General features: G+C 30.4%; 1 protein-coding gene across 3 annotated transcripts in view; it reads left to right on the forward strand.

Annotated features, from left to right (window-relative positions):
* The window catches only part of med30 (mediator complex subunit 30), a 37,467-nt gene that overhangs the window by 16,696 nt on the left and 6,189 nt on the right, over nt 1-14,582 (forward strand). The window contains exon 5 of one of the 3 annotated variants that reach the window (XM_048201805.1): nt 8,708-9,065. The exons of the other annotated variants lie outside the window; for them this stretch is intronic. Within the exon in view, the coding sequence (XP_048057762.1) occupies nt 8,708-8,800 (93 nt within the window). The 3' untranslated portion in view covers nt 8,801-9,065. Of the gene's footprint in view, nt 1-8,707; nt 9,066-14,582 lie in introns of those variants that run through there. 3 annotated transcript variants of the gene reach the window in all.

Here is a 14,582-nt window from a genome sequence, read left to right on the forward strand (position 1 = left end):
CGAAATAGTAAATCGTGCACACAATTTAGCAAATCGAGGGAGCGAAATTGTAAATCGTGCACACAATTTGACAAATCAAGGGAACGAAATAGTAAATCATGCAGACAATTTAGCAAATCGAGGGAACGAAATTGTAAATCATGCACACAATTTAGCAAATCGAGGGAACGAAATAGTAAATCGTGCGCACAATTTAGCAAATCGAGGGAGCGAAATTGTAAATCGTGCGCACAATTTAGCAAATCGAGGGAACGAAATTGTAAATCGTGCACACAATTTAGCAAATCGAGGGAACGAAATAGTAAATCGTGCGCACAATTTAGGAAATCGAGGGAACGAAATAGTAAATCGTGCACACAATTTAGCAAATCGAGGGAACGAAATAGTAAATCGTGCGCACAATTTAGCAAATCGAGGGAACGAAATAGTAAATCGTGCACACAATTTAGCAAATCGAGGGAGCGAAATTGTAAATCGTGCGCACAATTTAGCAAATCGAGGGAACGAAATAGTAAATCGTGCACACAATTTAGCAAATCGAGGGAGCGAAATTGTAAATCATGCACACAATTTAGCAAATCGAGGGAACGAAATAGTAAATCGTGCACACAATTTAGCAAATCGAGGGAGCGAAATTGTAAATCATGCACACAATTTAGCAAATCGAGGGAGCGAAATTGTAAATCATGCACACAATTTAGCAAATCGAGGGAACGAAATAGTAAATCGTGCACACAATTTAGCAAATCGAGGGAACGAAATAGTAAATCGTGCGCACAATTTAGCAAATCGAGGGAACGAAATAGTAAATCGTGCACACAATTTAGCAAATCGAGGGAGCGAAATTGTAAATCATGCACACAATTTAGCAAATCGAGGGAACGAAATAGTAAATCGTGCACACAATTTGACAAATCAAGGGAACGAAATAGTAAATCATGCAGACAATTTAGCAAATCGAGGGAACGAAATTGTAAATCATGCACACAATTTAGCAAATCGAGGGAACGAAATAGTAAATCGTGCGCACAATTTAGCAAATCGAGGGAGCGAAATTGTAAATCGTGCGCACAATTTAGCAAATCGAGGGAACGAAATTGTAAATCGTGCACACAATTTAGCAAATCGAGGGAACGAAATAGTAAATCGTGCGCACAATTTAGGAAATCGAGGGAACGAAATAGTAAATCGTGCACACAATTTAGCAAATCGAGGGAACGAAATAGTAAATCGTTGCGCACAATTTAGCAAATCGAGGGAACGAAATAGTAAATCGTGCACACAATTTAGCAAATCGAGGGAGCGAAATTGTAAATCATGCACACAATTTAGCAAATCGAGGGAACGAAATAGTAAATCGTGCACACAATTTAGCAAATCGAGGGAACGAAATTGTAAATCATGCACACAATTTAGCAAATCGAGGGAACGAAATAGTAAATCGTACGCACAATTTAGCAAATCGAGGGAACGAGATAGTAAATCGTGCACACAATTTAGCAAATTGAGGGAACGAAATTGTAAATCGTTCACACAATTTAGCAAATCGAGGGAACGAAATTGTAAATCATGCACACAATTTAGTAAATCGAGGGAACGAAATTGTAAATCATGCACACAGTTTAGCAAATCGAGGGAATGAAATTGTAAATCATGCACACAATTTAGCAAATCGAGGGAACGAAATAGTAAATCGTGTGCACAATTTAGCAAATCGAGGGAACGAAATAGTAAATCGTGCGCACAATTTAGCAAATCGAGGGAACGAAATTGTAAATCATGTGCACAATTTAGCAAATCGAGGGAACGAAATTGTAAATCATGTGCACAATTTAGCAAATCGAGGGAACGAAATAGTAAATCGTGCACACAATTTAGCAAATCGAGGGAACGAAATAGTAAATCGTGTGCACAATTTAGCAAATCGAGGGAACGAAATAGTAAATCGTGCGCACAATTTAGCAAATCGAGGGAACGAAATTGTAAATCATGTGCACAATTTAGCAAATCGAGGGAACGAAATTGTAAATCATGTGCACAATTTAGCAAATCGAGGGAACGAAATAGTAAATCATGTGCACAATTTAGCAAATCGAGGGAACGAAATAGTAAATCATGTGCACAATTTAGCAAATCGAGGGAACGAAATAGTAAATCGTGCACACAATTTGACAAATCAAGGGAACGAAATAGTAAATCATGCAGACAATTTAGCAAATCGAGGGAACGAAATTGTAAATCATGCACACAATTTAGCAAATCGAGGGAACGAAATAGTAAATCGTGCGCACAATTTAGCAAATCGAGGGAGCGAAATTGTAAATCATGCGCACAATTTAGCAAATCGAGGGAACGAAATTGTAAATCATGTGCACAATTTAGCAAATCGAGGGAACGAAATAGTAAATCGTGCGCAGAATTTAGCAAATCGAGGGAACGAAATAGTAAATCGTGCGCACAATTTAGCAAATCGAGGGAGCGAAATTGTAAATCATGCGCACAATTTAGCAAATCGAGGGAGCGAAATTGTAAATCGTGCGCACAATTTAGCAAATCGAGGGAGCGAAATTGTAAATCATGTGCACAATTTAGCAAATCGAGGGAACGAAATAGTAAATCGTGCGCACAATTTAGCAAATCGAGGGAACGAAATTGTAAATCGTGCACACAATTTAGCAAATCGAGGGAACGAAATAGTAAATCGTGCGCACAATTTAGCAAATCGAGGGAACGAAATAGTAAATCGTGCACACAATTTAGCAAATCGAGGGAACGAAATAGTAAATCGTGCGCACAATTTAGCAAATCGAGGGAACGAAATAGTAAATCGTGCGCACAATTTAGCAAATCGAGGGAACGAAATAGTAAATCGTGCGCACAATTTAGCAAATTGAGGGAGCGAAATTGTAAATCATGCACACAATTTAGCAAATCGAGGGAACGAAATAGTAAATCGTGCACACAATTTAGCAAATCGAGGGAACGAAATTGTAAATCATGCACACAATTTAGCAAATCGAGGGAACGAAATAGTAAATCGTGCACACAATTTAGCAAATCGAGGGAACGAAATTGTAAATCATGCACACAATTTAGCAAATCGAGGGAACGAGATAGTAAATCGTGCACAAAATTTAGCAAATTGAGGGAACGAAATTGTAAATCGTTCACACAATTTAGCAAATCGAGGGAACGAAATTGTAAATCATGCACACAGTTTAGCAAATCGAGGGAATGAAATTGTAAATCATGCACACAATTTAGCAAATCGAGGGAACGAAATAGTAAATCGTGTGCACAATTTAGCAAATCGAGGGAACGAAATAGTAAATCGTGCGCACAATTTAGCAAATCGAGGGAGCGAAATTGTAAATCATGTGCACAATTTAGCAAATCGAGGGAACGAAATTGTAAATCATGCACACAATTTAGCAAATCGAGGGAACGAAATAGTAAATCGTGTGCACAATTTAGCAAATCGAGGGAACGAAATAGTAAATCGTGCGCACAATTTAGCAAATCGAGGGAACGAAATTGTAAATCATGTGCACAATTTAGCAAATCGAGGGAACGAAATTGTAAATCATGTGCACAATTTAGCAAATCGAGGGAACGAAATAGTAAATCGTGCGCACAATTTAGCAAATCGAGGGAACGAAATTGTAAATCGTGCACACAATTTAGCAAATCGAGGGAACGAAATAGTAAATCGTGCGCACAATTTAGCAAATCGAGGGAACGAAATAGTAAATCGTGCACACAATTTAGCAAATCGAGGGAACGAAATAGTAAATCGTGCGCACAATTTAGCAAATCGAGGGAACAAAATAGTAAATCGTGCGCACAATTTAGCAAATCGAGGGAACGAAATAGTAAATCGTGCGCACAATTTAGCAAATTGAGGGAGCGAAATTGTAAATCGTGCACACAATTTAGCAAATCGAGGGAACGAAATAGTAAATCGTGCACACAATTTAGCAAATCGAGGGAACGAAATTGTAAATCATGCACACAATTTAGCAAATCGAGGGAACGAAATAGTAAATCGTGCACACAATTTAGCAAATCGAGGGAACGAAATTGTAAATCATGCACACAATTTAGCAAATCGAGGGAACGAGATAGTAAATCGTGCACAAAATTTAGCAAATTGAGGGAACGAAATTGTAAATCGTTCACACAATTTAGCAAATCGAGGGAACGAAATTGTAAATCATGCACACAGTTTAGCAAATCGAGGGAATGAAATTGTAAATCATGCACACAATTTAGCAAATCGAGGGAACGAAATAGTAAATCGTGTGCACAATTTAGCAAATCGAGGGAACGAAATAGTAAATCGTGCGCACAATTTAGCAAATCGAGGGAGCGAAATTGTAAATCATGTGCACAATTTAGCAAATCGAGGGAACGAAATTGTAAATCATGCACACAATTTAGCAAATCGAGGGAACGAAATAGTAAATCGTGTGCACAATTTAGCAAATCGAGGGAACGAAATAGTAAATTGTGCGCACAATTTAGCAAATCGAGGGAACGAAATTGTAAATCATGTGCACAATTTAGCAAATCGAGGGAACGAAATAGTAAATCATGTGCACAATTTAGCAAATCGAGGGAACGAAATAGTAAATCGTGCACACAATTTGACAAATCAAGGGAACGAAATAGTAAATCATGCAGACAATTTAGTAAATTGAGGGAATGAAATAGTAAATCATGCACTCAATTTGACAAATCGAGGGAACGAAATAGTAAATCGTGTGCACAATTTAGCAAATCGAGGGAACGAAATAGTAAATCGTGCACACAATTTGACAAATCAAGGGAACGAAATAGTAAATCGTGTGCACAATTTAGCAAATCAAGGGAACTAAATAGTAAATCATGCAGACAATTTAGTAAATTGAGGGAATGAAATAGTAAATCATGCACTCAATTTGACAAATCAAGGGAACGAAATTGTAAATCATGCACATATATTCATAAATGTTAAAAAAATGTTGATATATAAATATCTAAATTATATATATCATCCTATTCAATACATTTATAATTTATACAATTTATAATTTATATTTAATAATTTATAAATATAACATTTATAATGTTTCTTAATTTCTTATAATTATATTTCTCCGTACTTTTCAGACCTTTTTCATGCTCAAACAGCAACATCACACACTAAAGAAGGTTGAATATGTAAAAAAGCATAGTAAGTCCTCTTTAAAACTTAGTTTTACATAGTTACAGTTACCTTGGTGTGAAAGGCTCTTAATCGAGTGCGGATTTTAGTCACGCGGTGCAAACAGGAAGTAAACAAACGCTGGTCTGAAATATGCATCATCTGACTCTAGAGGATAATTTACTGAAAGCCTGTCATCCCTCCTGTCTTCTTGACTCTCTAACTGCTATGGTGTGAGAGTCCCAGGAGCCCCTCAGGGCCCCACAGATGTGTGAGGCCATCCAAAGGTCCACTGTAGTTGAAGCACTGTCAACTCATCCGGGCAGGCGCTTTGATTGAACACTGCTCTAACTGTTAATAAATTCCTGTCACAGCTCATTAAGAAGGCCTTGGAGAGACGGCTGCTCTCATTTATTCTCCACCACCTCTCTTGCACTCTTTCTTCCTCGCTCACCCCCCTTTTCAGTGTTTTTTTTTTTAATACCCTGTTAATTACCCCGTCTATCCTCTTTCATTCAAATGAGAAAGTGAGAAATGTGAGAGGAGAATGTTTGTAATTTCAAATAGGCCTCTCAGAAGGCAGATACCGTGAGCGTAATCAACAACGGCAGAGGCTGCGGCAGCGGTACGGGCGTTTACCGTTATCTCTGGAGCAGGGCCGGGGCCGAGGGCCCGTGGTGGAGCTGTGCTCTGATAAACAAACACCCCAGAACCGTAATGAGGCGGGTTCAGAGGAGATAGTCCTCCCCGTACACACACACAGCGCTCGCAGGAGGCACTCAATTCTCCACATGATTAGTCAGTTCATATGTCATCCATTAGAACAGGTTTGCCGGCCAGAGGCGTTTTAATTGGTGCACACGGGGTCAGGGAGGAAGACCCAGCATGCTTGGGGCACGGAAAAAGGGACATGCAAAAAATAGAAAACATTTTGCGGCGGTTCATTGCACTTCAGGTTGAGCAATTGCTGTTTGTTTTCCTGTTATTACTTTGTTCTAGTGTATGAATAATTAGATTTTAGATTTTATGCATTGGTTGTGTTAACATTTAAACAACAAATTAAAGCCACTCGGGGTCTGGAAGGTTGTTTTTAGTATCGTTGAGAAACTATTGTAGTTTTTATTAATATTTTGAATGTTTTTGTTTTAATTTTAGTCATTTTTACAGTTTGGGGTTGGTAAGATTTTTTTTAATGTTTTTGAAATAAGTCTCTTATGCTCAATAAGGATGCATTTTCTTACATGAAAAATTGGGAAATATTTTTAGAATGTAAATCAGCTGTTTTCTATGTGAATATACAGTAAACTGTAATTTATTTCTGTGATCAAAGTTGAATTTTCAGCATCATTACTCCAGTTTTCAGTGTCACATGATCATTCAGAAATCATTCTAATATGATGATTTGCTGCTTAAGAAACATTTATGATTATTTTATTGTGCTGCTTCATATTTCTGTGGAAACTGTGGTACATTTTTTTTCTTTTCTCCCCCTTGATAATTAGAAAGTTCAAAAGCATTTATTTGAAATATTTTTTTTGTAACATTATAAATGTCTTTACTGTTACTTTTGATCATTTTAAAGCATCCTTGCTGAATATGACTATTCATCTTTAAAAAAAAACAATACAAATCCGATCCGAGTCATTGAATATTGATATAAATTTCTTGTATTTTTTATATACAATAAGCAGAATAATTGCAAAAAAAAAAGTTGAAATAAGGTTAGAAAGCATGAAGCTCATGGTGTCAGAATGCCAGACTTCCAGTCATGTCTGAAGTAAGACACGTTATGGCAATGACAGAAAATAATAAATAGTAAATGACTTACGATTGATTCGTTACCAAAGTGTGCATCAAATACGCTAAACACGGAAGCATGTGTGTGCTTTTGTGACACGCTAGAGCAAACCGCATTGGTTCCTGCACATTTCATTTGAGCTCCTTCTTTTCATTTTAGTGGCAGTTGGCAAACTGCAGGACAGCTGACGGAAAATAAAAGATCGCACTTAGGAGAGCCAATACCGTTCAGTTAAATGCTTAATCGGCCCCGATACTGATCCTTGAGATGGGCTCTGGACATCACTAGTTTGAACCCAAACAACGAAAAACAAGGAAAAGAGGATTATTTCCTATAAAGTTTACTCATAGTCTCATCCTTACATTGTCTTCAGAAAGTCCTTTGAAGCCTAAGCTAGATAGTCGACATGGGAGAGTCAATGCTAATTTACAGAAAAGACTCAAGGAAATGTACCTATTTTCTTTCTTTCTTTCTTTCTTTCTTTCTTTCTTTCTTTCTTTCTTTCTTTCTTTTTTTAGTTTTTATAATTTCATGTTTTTTTTTAACTTTATTTTATATATTTTATTTTTATTTTTATTTATGTATTTTTATTATTAAATACATTTTTATTATTTTATTTCATTCATTATTTTATTTTTATTTGTTTTATTTTATTTTTTCTTTCTTTCATTTTATTTTTATTTTTTATTATTTTATCAATTTAGTTTTTATTATATTTTTTATTTTATTATTTTATTTTATTTTTTATTCTTTTATTCATTTATTTTTATTTAATCTTTTCATTATTTTGTAACTTTATTAATTTATTTTTATATTTTATTTTTGTTTTGTTTTATTTTGTATTTTTATTTTTTAATATTTTTCTTACTTTCTTTCATTTTATTTTTATTTTTACAATTTCATATTATTTTATTTTATTTTTATTATTTTATCAATTTATTTTTTATTATATTTTATTTTATTTGTTACTATTTTATTTTATTTTTTATTCTTTTATTCATTCATTTATTTTTATTTAATCTTTTCATTATTTTGTAACTTTATTAATTTATTTTTTATATTTTATTTTTTATTATTTTGTTTTATTTTGTATTTTTTTTTTTCCATTTTATTTATTTAAAAAAAAAATCTTACTTTCTTTCATTTTATTTTTATTTTTTACAATTTGATATTATTTTATTTTATTTTTAATTATTTTATCAATTTATTTTTTATCAATTTATTTTTTCATTATTTTATCTTATTTTATTTTTATTCAGTTAAAAAAATGCTTAAACAACTGATACTGATACTGATCCTTGAGATCGGCTCGGGACATTCCTAGTTTGAACCCAAACAATGATAAACAAGGAAACAGGAAAAGAGGATTATTTCCTATAAAGTCCACTCAGAAATGAACATCCAGACATTCTCACCCTCTCGTTGTCTTCAGAAAGTCCTCTGAAGCTTAAGCTTTGTGTGAGAATCAGCCCATATTTAAGTCATTTAGAAATCTGGAGTTCCTTCTCAGTTACTGAAAGCTCTTCACAATATCAGATTATACAGATTCACCTCCATAAATCTCTGCTCGGATATGAACTGACACTGCTCTGATTCTTCATGTACCTGTGAGGGAATGTGATGCAGTTTCAAAACAAGCCCTTTTTGTCTCCTCAGCCAAATCCAGAGTTTTCCCTTTTTCCCATAAGAGCGCCGAGGCTAAAATTACATCTCTCTCACTTTAGGCTTTAAAATGGAATTACTGCTACGCTCTCCCTGGAAGATTTCTATTGCTCATCTCTCCTTTATGCTGCCTGGGAAGCGCAGAGATGCAGTAAAGCTCCTGACAGTCCGAGACGAGATGAAAGAGAGAGGGACGCAGGGACAGGCCTGATCGGGAATCACACAATCCCGTCTTTAAAAGAAGCTTTCTCTTGTTTTAATAATGTCTTTAGCACCATTGTGTATTTTTGCATAACGAAAATTAAGCATATTTTTAGCGGCATTAACAGTTCTTTTGCATTGTAGTGCTAGTTTCATGACAATTACAATATACACATATATATATATATATGTTTTTTATATTTTTTTTACATTTATGAAAATATAGATTTCAGATAAATAAATAAATAAAAATTAGGCCTAAATAAATACTTTAATACAGTAATGAAATCATCCTATACAGTACATATATTTAATATATAATATAGATATTTATATTTTTGTTATATTTTTCTTTTTTATAATTTTATTTTTCATAATTAAAAGTTTAGTATTAAAAAACAAAATGTAATAAAGAAAATAATAATTTTCATAATTAAAAATTCTCGTATGTAAAATCAGTTTTAATTTTTTTTCTTTTCTTTTTTTTTTTTTTTTTTACATTTTTTTAAATATAGATTATATGGATGTAAAAGTGCAATGATCTCATTCTCATTACTTTAATATAGTTAAGAAAAAAATCGTACTTACAATGTACTTAATTAATTTATTAATTATATGTATGTATACATATATTTATATATATCTCCCAGAAACATATTGTGTAAAAACATATTTTATTTTTTATATTTTTTTACAATTACAGTAGGAGTATTTGGGGAAATTTGACATGCAAAAATATAGTATTAATTTTCTTAATGCAAAAAAACATAACATTTCTGACCCAGAAATATGACCCTGACATTAATGTCATTGCATTAATTTTTTACCATCTCTGTCATGTTTAAGCATTACAGACTGATAACAAGAAGACGCTTCAGCTCGCATTACCATTCGACAGGCTGCGCTTTCTCTAATACACTCCTCCGTATCCATCACTCTTTCTTTCTTTCATCGCTCCTCTCGTCCTTCACCTCTGATCTATGGAGATCTCCTTCCTCCTCCGGCGTCTCCTCGCAGCGGGTCGGGCTTTAGTTCCTCTCCGTTTGGTTTCTCCATCAATCCTTCCACTCCCACTCGTCCCGGTCGCACAGCGCACTGTTTAGCTCAAATCCCCAATCCTTGCTTTGAAGATCTGATGAACTTTTCAACCTGAACATTGTGTGTTTAATTGAGTTTAGCTTCTTGTTTATGAAGTGCTCTAGTGGAACCAAAATAATGAGACGTTTGAGAGAGGAAAGGAGATCATTTGCAAATCATTTGCAACTAGATCGGTTTATGTTAATTCAGCAGACGGCCTACGTTCATGTCTGTGTTTCAGCCGCAGATGAAGTGGGCAGGGATCGGTCACGAAGGGTTGATACAAGCACTGTAAACCAACTAACAATAAACAGCAAAATCAATACCGCAGGCTGACAGCCGTCTGGTGTCGAGAGATTGAAAAATGCTGTGGAGCCGAGCGGTGATCAATGGAGACAACCTTCAATACTTTGACATTTTACACAGTCTCTCTTTACTGCTGCTTATATGAGAGCGTGGCACAAGAGAGGCTTTACATGCTGCTTCATTTGTGGCGCAAGCAAATATCACCGTTTATATTTATAAATATATTAATCTACACTATCGTTCAAAAGTTTGGGGTCATTTATCATTTCGTGTTATTTTATTATTTTATTTTTTAATTATCAATTTATTATTTTATATTTTATTTTGTTTAATTTTCATTTTCATTTTTATTTTTCCATTATTTTGTTATTTTGATTTATAATTTTCGTATTATTTATTTGATTTGTTTTGATTTTATTTTTTATTATTTTATTTTTTATTTATTTATGCTATTTTATTTTTTTCTCCATTATTTTATTTTATTTTATTTTTTATTATTTTAATAATTTATTTTATTTTTATTTTTTAAATATTTTTTATTTTTTTATTATTTTGGTTAATTTTATTTTTTCCATTATTTTGTAATTTATTTTTTACTATTTTTATTATTTAGTTGAATTTTTATTTTATTGTTTGATTATATTAATTTAATTTTTGCTATTTAATTTTTTCATTATTATTATTATTTTTTTTTAATATATATATATATATATATATATATATATATATATATATATATATATATATATATATATATTATTATTATTTTGTTTAATTTTCATTTTATTTTTCCATCTATTTATTTTATTCTTTTTTAATATTTTTTTATTATTTTATTTTATTTTATTATTTTATTTTATTTTATCAATTTATTTATTATTATTATTTTTAATATTTTATTTTTATTTTACTATTTTGTTGAATTTTTATTTAAGTTTTTAAATTATTTTATTAAATTATTTTTACTATTCTATTTAATTCTTAATTGTTTTCTGTTTTATTTTTATTATTTTATTTTTAAAATAATTTATTTTATTTTATTTCAGTGGGACTAACAGTCAGTCAGATGTTTTTTTCTTCCAAGGAAAATTAGATTTTATTCAGCAAAGATGCATTAAATTGATCAAAAGTGACTGTAAAGACATGGTTTCCACTGAAATTGATAACATTGATAATAATCATAAATGTTTCTTATAATCATAAAAGCATCAAATCATCATATCAGAATGATTTCTGAAGGATCATGTGACACTGAAGACTGGAGTAATGATGCTGAAAATTCAGCTTTGATCACAGGAATAAATTACACTTTACTATATATTCATGTAGAAAACAGCTGATTTACATTGTAAAATTATTTTACATTTTTACTGTTTTTACTGTATTTTTATTCTAATAAATGCAGCCTTAGTGAGACTTTTTTCAAAAACATAAAAAAAACTTTTGAATGGTAGTGTAAATTTATTAAAAAGGTATAAATTACTTTATAAATGACTATTTTCATGTATAACTTCTGGGTCTCTGGAATCCCGGTCAAGTTATCCTCTAGTTGTATTTTTAGCCGTTTCCATCTTTTCTGCTCGAATCGTCGACACGTCTGCAGGAGTTTTGTTGAAGGGCAGTTGTGCAGATTTCTGTCACTCATCATTTACTGCATTCTTGCCATCAGCAGTCTTCTCATGTAACACACAGAGAGCCATCTGGCTTCAGCTTTGATCAGAATAAACAGCTGATGAAGCTGCTTCAGTTTTTGGATGTTCAGCAGCAGCATTAATGCCAAAACACACTGTCCAACATCATTTACTCTACGAGAGAGTCGACATGGGAGAGGAAGTGCTAATTCACTGACAAGACTCTGTTCAGGGAAATACACCTACTTTCTTTCTTTCTTTCTTTTTATATTTTTATTTTTTATAATTTCATGTTATTTTATGTTTTCATTATTTTATATTATTTTATTTTTATTATTTATTTATTTTATTTTATTTTATTACTTTATTTTTATTGTTTTATTTCACCTTTTCATTATTTTGTTACTTTGTCTTTATTAATTTATTATTTTGAATATTATTTGTTTTATTTTTGTAATTATTCATTTTATTTTTTCTTTGTTATTTTTTATAATTTTATTTTTTTATTATTTTATCTTATTTCATTTTAATTATTTTATTTTTTATTTTATAATTTTATTTTATTCAATTTTTATTTTATTTTTATTATTTTAATTATTTATTTTATTTTTCTTTCTTTCATTAATTTTTTTATAGTTTCATGTTTTTATTCTATTATTTTATTTTATATTTTATTTTATTTTTTATCATTTTATCAATTAATTTTTTTTATTTTGTTTAATTATTTCATCTTATCATTTATTTATTTTATTTTTTATTTAATCTTTGTTATTTTACTTTATTTTTATTAATTTATTTTTAATATTTTTATTTTAATTTTGTGAATTTTAATTTTATTTTAATTTTATCAATTTATTTAATCTCGTCATTATTTTAGTTGCTATGTTTTTATTAATTTATTTTTGAATAATTTATTTTATTTTTCATTTTTGTTTTATTATTGTATTTTTATTTTATTCATTATTTATATTTTACTTTATTTTTATTAATTTATTTTTAATATTTTTATTTAATTTTTAAATTTTTTTTATTATTTTATTTTAATTCTATCAATTTATTTTTATTACTTTATTTAATCTCTTCATTATTTTGTTACTTTATTTTTTATTAATTTTTTTTTAAATAATTGTATTTTATTTTTCATTATTTTGTTTTATTATTGTATTTTTATTTTATTCATTATTTTATGTTATTTTCATTTTCTTTTTTAATTATTTTTATTTCTTTCTTTTCATTATTATTTTTTATAAATTCATGTTATTTTTTAATTTTTTTTATTATTCTATCAATTTATTTTTTATTTTATTTTTTCATTATTTTATCTTATTTTATTTTATTTTATTTTTATAATTTTATTCTTATTGAGTCTTGAAATAAATAAGCAGATCTCAATGGTTGCGTTCGTGATGTTGTGATGTCACCTGGATTAGAATAATCACAGAAACGAGTCGAGAGAGACGAGGTGGATTAGTGGATTACAGCTTTTATAACGAAGACCTGCATTTGGGTTTATTCTACTAAAATGTGTTTGTTAACTTTCTGCACTGTGAACTGGTGTTTTAGCCACAGCTCTCGATAGCTCTTGTGTCAGATCTCGTTGTTAATCTGTTCACACCTCAGAGACTCATTTGTGCTCCTCACAGTTTTGGGTGCTGTTGAAAAAACACTCACTTTTCTTTGCAAAATGGTTCCCTGTCTCCAGCACATCATCAGCTGTCAGTCAGAGTGTAAAACACAGCACATTTGAACGAATCTGAATTTTAATAAGTCAGCGTTTGATCAAAAACTCTTCCCTCTGCGCACATTATCGAGAGCGGCTGCTTTGATCTCGCCGAGAGTCGATGAGGTGCGAGAATCAGACGCATGTTTGAGCTTATATGAAAGAGGAAGTGCAGTTTTTCTCTTCTGATTGTCTTCTGCTGAAGTTTGTGTTTATAGACACCAACATTCAAATAGTATGAAATACTTGATTCCATGATCTATTAAAGGGATCGTTCACTCACCCTCATGTGCTTCAGACCTCTATGACTCTCCTTTCGTCTGTGAAACACAATTTTTTATTTATTTTTTTTGGCCATAAAATGAAAATCAAAGGAATCTAATGTGGGTTTTTGATGCCCTGGATAAAAATTGTGTTATTTTAGTATCATTGAGATACTATTATAGTTTTTTTTTAATATATTTTCCATTTTCATTTTCATTTTAGTTAAAATTTTAGTAATTTTGTCATCTGTTTTTGTCATTTTTAAGTGTTTTTTTTTTTTTTTTAAATGTCTATATATATTTTGTATTAATTTTTATTTCTGACTTAATTTTTTTATTTTAGTACATTGTTAAACTAAATGAAAATTAGAAATGTTATTTTTATTTTATTTTATTAATTTATTTTATTTTTATTAATTTATTTTTTAATAATTTAATTTAATTATTATTATATTATTAATTTATTTGTATTTTATTGTATTTTTTTAAAGACAAAGGTTGAGATTTCTATTTCTATTTTAATTTTAATTTTAGTTAACGTTTTAGTAATTTTTTGTCCATTTTTGTCATTTTTTTTTTAGTTTTTGTTTTTAAAATGTCTATATATTTTTGTATTAATTTTTTATTTCAGTTTTTTTTTTTAAAATACAGTGTCTATCATTTTGTATTCATTTTTTTAGTTTAGGTTTTTTTAGTACATCAAGTTAAACTAAATAAAAATTGAAATTTTAGTAATTTT

The sequence above is a fragment of the Megalobrama amblycephala genome, linkage group LG9 (genome assembly GCF_018812025.1).
Source record: "Megalobrama amblycephala isolate DHTTF-2021 linkage group LG9, ASM1881202v1, whole genome shotgun sequence".
NCBI lineage: Eukaryota > Metazoa > Chordata > Actinopteri > Cypriniformes > Xenocyprididae > Megalobrama > Megalobrama amblycephala.